The sequence below is a fragment of the Anneissia japonica genome, unplaced genomic scaffold (assembly GCF_011630105.1).
Source record: "Anneissia japonica isolate Jap-2015-1 unplaced genomic scaffold, ASM1163010v1 scaffold1812_len1207588_cov181, whole genome shotgun sequence".
Taxonomy (NCBI): domain Eukaryota; kingdom Metazoa; phylum Echinodermata; class Crinoidea; order Comatulida; family Comatulidae; genus Anneissia; species Anneissia japonica.
In genome coordinates this window covers 96692-108232 of record NW_022726379.1, presented here as the reverse complement: position 1 = coordinate 108232, position 11541 = coordinate 96692, and the positions used below count along the sequence as shown (strand labels likewise).

Here is an 11541-nt window from a genome sequence, read left to right as displayed (position 1 = left end):
ATGTATGTCTTAGTGACTGCTGTTTGTTTTTAGGATGTGATCTGGTTTTTCATGTCCATTTTTCGTGATTAGGCCTATGACTATTCTGGATAAAGAATGTTTTGAGCAGAGGTGGATTCAAGGCCCTCTCCCCCCCCCCCTTATAATATATGTTCAATTTGAAGTGCGAGAGTGTAATTTCCGGCCATCTAGAGATGCCCTAATCATAAATTTTCCAACCATGGTGGGGCTGAGGTGGGTGGTTCCTCGGTCTGTGAAAGTCCCTCCCTGGTTCACCTCTCTTTCGAATTTGCCACTGTTGATTTATTATATAATTATTTTTGCGCTTATTTATAATGCGTCTATTGCAATTTTCACTTTATCCTCTCTCAAACAGTCCTAAGAACGTTCAGAGTGCGCTACTTCACATGGGGATTTGACCCCGCCGGGGTCATACGTAATTCGCATCACGGCTCCCCCCCCCCCTTTCAAAATCCTGGCTACGTCCCTGGCTCTAATGCCAGTAGGCGGTAATGTACTTTTGAGCTGTGTTCACGTAAAAATGACTATGATAATTGATTTAAGTTTAGTAGAATATGGTAACATATTAAATACATATGGAACAGTACCCATTAAGGTTTTCTGTAGTGAGTTCAACTAACTACGTGAACTTACATTTTTATCGTTAACTTGTTTATGTTAATAGTTACTATTTTTAAGTAAACTTTAGGAATTATTTTTGAGAGTACAGCTAATTAATATCGGCCTACCTACTCAGTATAAGGCATTTGGTAATTAGACTAAACACCTAAAATTGAAGGTTGCCAAGGCCATTTGCTCTCATTCATAGGTATTGTTTAGCCTGTGTTGTTTAGATAATCTTTGCTATGTTCCTTTTAATTAGTATTACAGTATATTGCTACTGTATTATAGTTATTATCGTTTTATTCTATTGTTGTTAATATTAGCATTATCTATCATTTTTGATAGTGTTATTTCTTTTATTATTCATATCATTATGTATTGAATTTCCGTAGTCGTTCCGAACATTTTCTATTATAGAATTACAATTTTATATTAGACTAAGACCTATCTCTTTTCCCTGGATATATTGTCCTTGTTCAAGGCTCCACTCAGTCGTGTAAATTGATATCGTAATTTTAGGAAAATGCCTACATATGGAAATTCCCAAATATTTTAACGACACCATGTTGTCTGTTAATTCTTTATTCGCTTAGGTTTATTAATGTGGATTCCAAAAGTTGACCTGATAATATGCTTAATAATATCATGAATGAAATGAATCCGTTGTAAATAGCGCGGTATAAATACTATTTCCAAGCTTTTATTTCCAAAACATATATAAATATATAAAAAAAATTATATATATATATATATATGTATATACATATATATCTATATTTATATATATGTATATAATGTATATACATATATATCTATATTTATATATATGTATATAATGTATATACATATATATCTATATTTATATATATGTATATAATGTATATACATATATATCTATATTTATATATATGTATATAATGTATATACATATATATCTATATTTATATATATGTATATAATGTATATACATATATATCTATATTTATATATATGTATATAATGTATATACATATATATCTATATTTATATATATGTATATAATGTATATACATATATATCTATATTTATATATATGTATATAATGTATATACATATATATCTATATTTATATATATGTATATAATGTATATACATATATATCTATATTTATATATATGTATATAATGTATATACATATATATCTATATTTATATATATGTATATAATGTATATACATATATATCTATATTTATATATATGTATATAATGTATATACATATATATCTATATTTATATATATGTATATAATGTATATACATATATATCTATATTTATATATATGTATATAATGTATATACATATATATCTATATTTATATATATGTATATAATGTATATACATATATATCTATATTTATATATATGTATATAATGTATATACATATATATCTATATTTATATATATGTATATAATGTATATACATATATATCTATATTTATATATATGTATATAATGTATATACATATATATCTATATTTATATATATGTATATAATGTATATACATATATATCTATATTTATATATATGTATATAATGTATATACATATATATCTATATTTATATATATGTATATAATGTATATACATATATATCTATATTTATATATATGTATATAATGTATATACATATATATCTATATTTATATATATGTATATAATGTATATACATATATATCTATATTTATATATATGTATATAATGTATATACATATATATCTATATTTATATATATGTATATAATGTATATACATATATATCTATATTTATATATATGTATATAATGTATATACATATATATCTATATTTATATATATGTATATAATGTATATACATATATATCTATATTTATATATATGTATATAATGTATATACATATATATCTATATTTATATATATGTATATAATGTATATACATATATATCTATATTTATATATATGTATATAATGTATATACATATATATCTATATTTATATATATGTATATAATGTATATACATATATATCTATATTTATATATATGTATATAATGTATATACATATATATCTATATTTATATATATGTATATAATGTATATACATATATATCTATATTTATATATATGTATATAATGTATATACATATATATCTATATTTATATATATGTATATAATGTATATACATATATATCTATATTTATATATATGTATATAATGTATATACATATATATCTATATTTATATATATGTATATAATGTATATACATATATATCTATATTTATATATATGTATATAATGTATATACATATATATCTATATTTATATATATGTATATAATGTATATACATATATATCTATATTTATATATATGTATATAATGTATATACATATATATCTATATTTATATATATGTATATAATGTATATACATATATATCTATATTTATATATATGTATATAATGTATATACATATATATCTATATTTATATATATGTATATAATGTATATACATATATATCTATATTTATATATATGTATATAATGTATATACATATATATCTATATTTATATATATGTATATAATGTATATACATATATATCTATATTTATATATATGTATATAATGTATATACATATATATCTATATTTATATATATGTATATAATGTATATACATATATATCTATATTTATATATATGTATATAATGTATATACATATATATCTATATTTATATATATGTATATAATGTATATACATATATATCTATATTTATATATATGTATATAATGTATATACATATATATCTATATTTATATATATGTATATAATGTATATACATATATATCTATATTTATATATATGTATATAATGTATATACATATATATCTATATTTATATATATGTATATAATGTATATACATATATATCTATATTTATATATATGTATATAATGTATATACATATATATCTATATTTATATATATGTATATAATGTATATACATATATATCTATATTTATATATATGTATATAATGTATATACATATATATCTATATTTATATATATGTATATAATGTATATACATATATATCTATATTTATATATATGTATATAATGTATATACATATATATCTATATTTATATATATGTATATAATGTATATACATATATATCTATATTTATATATATGTATATAATGTATATACATATATATCTATATTTATATATATGTATATAATGTATATACATATATATCTATATTTATATATATGTATATAATGTATATACATATATATCTATATTTATATATATGTATATAATGTATATACATATATATCTATATTTATATATATGTATATAATGTATATACATATATATCTATATTTATATATATGTATATAATGTATATACATATATATCTATATTTATATATATGTATATAATGTATATACATATATATCTATATTTATATATATGTATATAATGTATATACATATATATCTATATTTATATATATGTATATAATGTATATACATATATATCTATATTTATATATATGTATATAATGTATATACATATATATCTATATTTATATATATGTATATAATGTATATACATATATATCTATATTTATATATATGTATATAATGTATATACATATATATCTATATTTATATATATGTATATAATGTATATACATATATATCTATATTTATATATATGTATATAATGTATATACATATATATCTATATTTATATATATGTATATAATGTATATACATATATATCTATATTTATATATATGTATATAATGTATATACATATATATCTATAATATATGATAATAATATATATAATATATATATAATAATATATATATATAATGTATATAAATAATATATATAATATATATATATTAAAATTAAATAAAATAAAAGAAAGAAAATGTGGGTCTTCGGTCTGGCTTTTTTATTTATATTCTTCATATTATTCCTATGACATAATGAATGAGGTACTTGACAATAGTTTTATGATGACTTTGACATGGTTTCAAAAAGATAATTGAGAAAAATTTGGAGGTCTTCGTGGTTTTGGTCTTCGTTCTTCGTTTTACAGACACCAATATATAGTGTCTATGAAAATAAAAACTTGATAAACATACAGACGTCCAAATAAATTTAGGAATTTAAATTTTGGACAACCTGATGTATTATCATTTTGAAAGAGAAAAAAATAGGGGTCTTTGTTTTTGGGTCTTTGGTCTTCGGTCTTCGATTTATAGACACCCCACCGAGCACAAAGAAGTGTAAAAATCATACCAATTCGTAGTTAATCTTATTATATTTTAACTCTTTAAAAGGACTACAAAACTATCAACATTCGATAATCACAGTTTTTAATGATTTACTACACACAAATATTCTAAACATAAACTTGCTCCCATCAGAGCAGTTGTTACCTAACATGACTGACATGAATCTGTTACACAATATATCAATAACCACAAAAGTATCTCCATTTCATTTTGAGGTGCTTAAAGCGACTGTCGAGTATAATAACAATATTAAAAATCAAGTAAATAACTACAACCAAATTGTTTAACAAATTGTATAGGTAACTCATATGAACATAATTAATGCCCAATCTCTTATATACAAACACTGAAATAAATCTGGGCTTGTTAAATTTAAAGATATCGTGGTTGAAATACAGTAGATTACTGACAGGGAAAGAAATACTAGAAAATTGTTAAATAAAAGTAAGTGGATAAGTAAATATACATTTCTCTACTTGAAGCTATACCTAAAAAATGAAAATAACTATTCACATGTCAATCAAAAACATGCTTCATGTAGTGCTTACTTCAATATGTTTCAAGGGCTAAATCAAAAATAATCTATAATTGCCTTGTAAACTCTGTCTCTATTCCTCCAATTTCACAATCAAAATGGGAATTTGAGTTCAATGACTACGGTACTCAGTTGATTGGAATATAGTTTGGTTTAGAAAAGCTAAAAAAAGAAGAAAACTTTAAGTAGGCCTATGCTGAATTTAATTTCATATTTCTCCACAAACTTATTCCAACTAGGCCTATTAAAAGACTTCGTTGGAAGCTAAAAAATAATGACTTGGAACAAATGTGGACATATAGAGGATAAAAAAAAGTATGTCTTTGACTGCTATACCGTTAGTGAATTATAAAAATGTTTGTATAATGATTAATATTTAATACCACTGTAAGATATAAAGACATTGTGCTAGATGGAAAATTTGTGTTTTTTTTTGGTGCTGTTCACAAAAAATCCCATCACGATAAAAACAGCGGTACCGCAAGAAATTTGCCGACTAGGTTCGACATGTCCCACGGAGGGATCGGAACCAAGGGGCGACTAGAGCCTCGGTCGACGGCTATGAATAAAAAAAATTCCTGGTAGAGTTCACGGGGAGAAGGTTTATCGCTCATTATGGTCCAAATTGTACTTTTAGACCACAATATTAGGAATTACAATCAAATTAATGTTATTTGGACAAAATGTTATTTTTATTTTTGATCGGACGACCTAGTCGTGCCGTCGGACGATCGGGGTGGGGGTCCAGGCCTGTCTGACGTGGGGCAGTGGGATAAGTGGCTTATTTAAGAGGGGACCAGCCGGCACCCCCCCCCCCCCCTTTCCTCAGCCCCAACCATGGTGGGGCCTATTCAAATAGTGTTATGTTAAAGTCTGCGTCAAAACAATTTATGTCAATAATTTCCTGGAAATAGGATATACAACAAAGGAGAAAATAATTAATTCTTTCTTAACAAAGTTCAGTTGACACATGTACATTTCGATTTTGGTATGTTTATAACGCCACTGGGTAAGACTAGTTGTGCAACAGTGTCAAAGGGTGTCAATCGTACGTTTCCAATTCGTTATGATTCCCTACTTTTCTATAACTTAAGTCTAATTTTGTTCGCTTTTGGGAATTCTAATTTGTACCCACACATTATCCCCTACCCCATAAAAAAAGAAACAGAAAACATAAAACACTAACATTTCAGTAGTTTCAAACAATTTTCCTAGTCCTATGGTACCATATTTGCTATACATTTTCTGAACCAGTATGTAGATAATTAGTGTTTTAAGGACATCATCTATCTAATTACCTTTTACTTACAATAATTAGGTTTACATTTATTTATAGAATTATGCAAAATGACAGGCGTTACCATACTTTTTGTAATTGATTTTATTAATAGACATAAACATAAACACAAAAAAAAAAATCAGACATAAGTAAAGTAAATCTTACACTTCAATAACAACAGTTACCACCTGAATCACTTGCGAGATTTTTTTTAGCAAGCATTTGGGATTGTAGGCCCTACCGAGCATTTAGTACTTATAACACGTCAGGTAGGGCAAATATCATTTCGTGAAAGAAGGGATTACTATCAGTTTGTACATTGATTTTTCCATACAATTGTAAATAGTATAGATACCGTACTTGGCCTGAACATTCACGCTACTGTACTATTATAATGATGAGGACAGATTTTGGCCGCCAAAATCGGTCCGCTAAAACCGGTCCCCCTTGAATAAAATTAGACCGTCGGCCTGGCCGCTGCTCGTAACGAGTTTGCAACCCGTAGGGTATGATTTTTTCTCCCGTGCAGTGTCGGGAAGAAATTTGTGCTTCTCCCACACTTGAAAAATCTTTGCAGAGTGACAGAACGATTCCTATTAAGCTTTTGTGGACCTGTTTTATCAGACTAGGGAGTTGTTCAAACGCACCAGATATTAAATGCATTTTCTAGGCCTATGTGAAACATGCATGCATCATTTTCGGCGGCAGTGCTTGTCCTAGGTTGAGGCCTAATATGAAACACAAGACTGAGTTTTAAATATTCCATGTTATAGTGGGTATTATATCATACAATAAGCCTGTTGTGCTATTATGATTGCTCATGTATTTCATCGCGGCGTTAAGCAAGCACACAACCAAAACAAAACAAGGTAAAAAATAAACTAAAGCCGACCAACACGATTTACGACCATTCGCGAAGCGCGAAAATAACATTTTTTTTTTTGGGCTGTTGTGTATTACTATTCAATTACACACATAACTAATTAACGAATTGAAAAAAATATTATATAATAAGAGATGACATATTTCAAATCAATCATTTGATTAAAAACAAATATCAACAACGCTAAATCAAATAGGCCTACAGGTTATAACTACTAAATAGACGCCGGACAGATTTTGGATTTTGTGCATTACATTTGGCAGGTAATTTCAAAGCTCGGGACCAAATTTTTCATTAGAGGTCCATGGTGCGTGATGCCCGGGGCATTGAAATATTCGTAGAAAAACAGAAATTCCAGAATTGTTGTTTATAATGTCGTCATTTCATTGAAAATTTCAGAAATGTTGGCAAGTACATATTGGTTACACCAAAAATAGCCCACTCGTGGTATTAAGATTGAGGAAAATTAATTTGGAGAGGGCCTTAGATTTAGGTGATTTACCTTGTCAAATTACTACAAATTCAAAAAAATTCATTTTAAAGTTATGTGGGAGATGTCATAATAATCTCCCCCACATATCCTCTTCATAAATGTATAAAATGGGGTACAATCCTATCATTTAGTCAGTCCAAAATTTCTAAAGTTATCATCAACTTTATTACAAGTCTGCTGTCTGCCGTAGTTTATTAAGTTTATATATAGACCTTGCCGGTCTCGGACACCAGTCTTTGATCCTACTTACTTAGCCGTGGGCTCAGCTAATTCTGTGAGTTTTCGAGCATCTTAAAGTATTTAATTGTGTTTTACCACCACCATTTTGTTCTCTTTTAATAATAATGTATCTATGTTTTAATTAATAAATGTACATATTGTATATAATACTAAGCTATTGTGTTTCCTATTCTCTGTTTGTGCTTTGCATGTAACATTAGTTAGTGGTTAATGACTTATTACGTTATTAGTTGATTTTTATTACATTGGTGGTTAATGTTACGTTAGTGGTTGATTTTTATTACGTTAGTGGTTAATATTACATTAGTGGTTGATTATTACGTTAGTGGGTGATACAAGCGTTCCCGACTGTTGGGCCTAACATCCGTTGACACCACCACTGAATGGACCGATCATTCTCGTCTGTTTTTTTTTTTTATTCTGTTTTTTTTTTATCAGTCATGCTTATATACAATAGTAATGCTTGTTCTTTGTATTCATGTTGTTTATGCTAGGCCTATATGGATTTTATATCAGAAATAAATGAATGAGTGGATTAGAATGCTAGGCCTATTTGTAGTGTATTGTACAAAACAGGGAAAAAAACCAAATACAAATGAGCTCCCATGAAGTGGATGCTTATACACTAAGCGTTTTTGTGCACTTCTTGTAGGAAATATTTTAATGTTAACACATTTACACAACTAACCATTTTTTAAAATTTCATAATTTCCAAAGAATACATACATGAAAATCAAAGAAATAACAATGATCAAAACATTCAAAGACAGAAAATACAAAAAAAAAAAAAATCTAAAGGAGAAAAAAAAAAAAAAAAAAAAAAAAAAAAAAAGCACACAAACCAATCAGTTTTGGTCGCCGAACGCCATTTAAACCAATCACGTAACATGTCTTTCATATGTAAATTAGTTTTAAATGCGTATATATACTGTCACCCAGTACAGCTCTTGCATTTCAAACACCGATTTGTACAGTAGCTGAAAGAGCACTGAGGTATCATCCACTTAACAATATTGCAACAAGTCCAATCAGGTAAGTTTTCTCAAATGGTTGTAAAACCGTTTAGATCATGATGAAATTAGAAAATATTGTATTCTAAATTTATTAAATAACATTATCGTGAACAACTCAAAAAAAGAGAAAAATAAAATACATTTTAGATTTCTTACGTTATGGCTGAAAGTATTAATTAGGCCTATTCTGATGAAGTTTTAGTGAAGTATTAGTAAGAACAGATCAAATATTTGCTTCCGTTTCTAAAACGATATAGAACATGCAATATGGTATTAAAAATGTTTCGCTTAATCACCATTTGTGTCACAGACCACATAATATTATCTCTTTAGCTAGTCTCGGTGGAGGATGAGTTTCTGTCTCTTATACACATCGTTCGAATTTCCTAGCTCGGAATATCGGTTTTGCTGCCTTGTCTCAATTGTTACACCATTAATTCTTATCAGATTTGCGTAACAATAGTCAGTGCCTAAAAATTAACTTTTTAGATGGTAACCATTATTGGTCCCAGGCCCTGGTACACTCAAACCCTTTATTATTTGCACTGACATACACAGAAAAATGAATAACTATCTTTTTTTTGGTAGGAGGCTTTCTGAATCATTTACTGTAGTAAATACTAGTGTCAGAATGGATAGCAAACAACTCTTAGAAGGAGACCTGATTCGTGTAGAACGTAAAAATTTAACTGGCATCAATTACTGGCATTGGGGTAAGAATTGTTGTTATCATTATTATTCATTATTTTAATTTATTTTGATATTTTTTATTTATTAGTGTTTATCATTACTAGACGCTTGTCACAATGTCCTAGGAACGCCCCTGGAGAGAATGTGCGTAGAAAAGCAAACGATGTTGTTTAATACTCAAGCTTTCATATTAAATGTTCGCAGTCAAACATTGTAATTATTATTTTTAGGCCAAAATATAAAGTAATACAATTTGTTGTGACATGATCATTGAGATTGACACACGAGCTTCATGATATCCAACCATTACATTACAAACACTAATTCACGTTCGATTTTCATTTTTTTTTATATATACAAATTACAAACAATATTGGTGATTTCAATTGTTCAATAATATTTTGTCAATGTTATTTACATATACAGTACATGCAAAGTGGATTTGCTAAGCCAGTAAGACCAGAAACGTAACCTTTCTGGCAAAAAAAAAAATAAATAAAATGCTTAGCCTGAATACTATAACGTAAAATCTCGAATTAAAGCCCTGTGGTTTTTTTTTTTTTTTTTTTTTTTTTTTTTTTGCGAAATCTGGATACGCTTCTTTTCGAGATGGGCCTCTTTTCGAGGCTACTTTTGCAAAGCAAAGAGAAAGGCTTCTTTTCAAAATTAATGTTGTAAATTTTTGGAATTACTAATATCAAACAATAAATAGGGCCACTGTAACATCAATCTGTATCATGGATACATACCGGCATTAAATTACGTAAATATATTGTATAAACCAAGCGTCTTTTAATTCATTTGTTTATTTGACATTCATGTACGTGTATGTACAGTACTATCTCGAAATTATTTGAGATAAGAGTGGGCTTCATTTCGAGGTTAGCTTTGCAAACTAAGGAGGGGACATCAATTCGAGATTTGCTTCTTCTCAAGATTAAGCCTATTGGGCTTCTATTGGAGGTTACAGCATATCTACTTTAATAAGCCTCGCTGTCAAATATGCACACATATCACTAACGACACAATCACACTCCCAGTCACTAACCATAAAATTCACCCCTCAACTCACATGTGACTTTACCAACGTGATTTACATCATAATGTGTAATGCGTGTGATCATGGCACCTACATCGGTGAAACCGAAGCTTCTTTAAGAAGTAGATTTAATAATCACAAATCATCAATCCCCACCGATAACAACCTTCCGATAGTCACACATTTTATTTTTAATTTATATATTCCAGCATTTACTTTTTAAGTCATAATTATTCACTTATAGTGTAGATAAGTCCGCTCCAAAAGTTGATTTTCATGTTTTTTTAACTTCATAATTATCTATATGGTTTCATATATTTTCGTGTTTTTTATGTTAGACATTTTAAATTAGTTTTTTTTTTGTTTTGTTTTGTTTTTGTTTTTGATTTTTTTTTCTTTTGTAATTTTAACAT

General features: G+C 26.5%; 2 protein-coding genes across 2 annotated transcripts in view; one reads left to right on the top strand and one right to left on the bottom strand.

Moving 5' to 3' along the window:
• Positions 1-6965, bottom strand: part of LOC117113152 — a 17674-nt gene extending 10709 nt beyond the window's left edge. The window contains exon 1 of the mRNA XM_033256404.1: positions 6936-6965. The gene's annotated coding sequence lies outside the window, so the exon portion shown is untranslated. The remainder of the gene's footprint in view (positions 1-6935) is intronic.
• A 2388-nt stretch (positions 6966-9353) lies between these two features.
• LOC117113157 (phospholipase A and acyltransferase 4-like) overlaps positions 9354-11541 on the top strand; it is a 3639-nt gene continuing 1451 nt past the window's right edge. The window contains exons 1-2 of the mRNA XM_033256431.1: positions 9354-9418; positions 9988-10112. Coding sequence (XP_033112322.1) covers positions 10031-10112 — 82 coding nt within the window. The 5' untranslated portion in view covers positions 9354-9418; positions 9988-10030. The remainder of the gene's footprint in view (positions 9419-9987; positions 10113-11541) is intronic.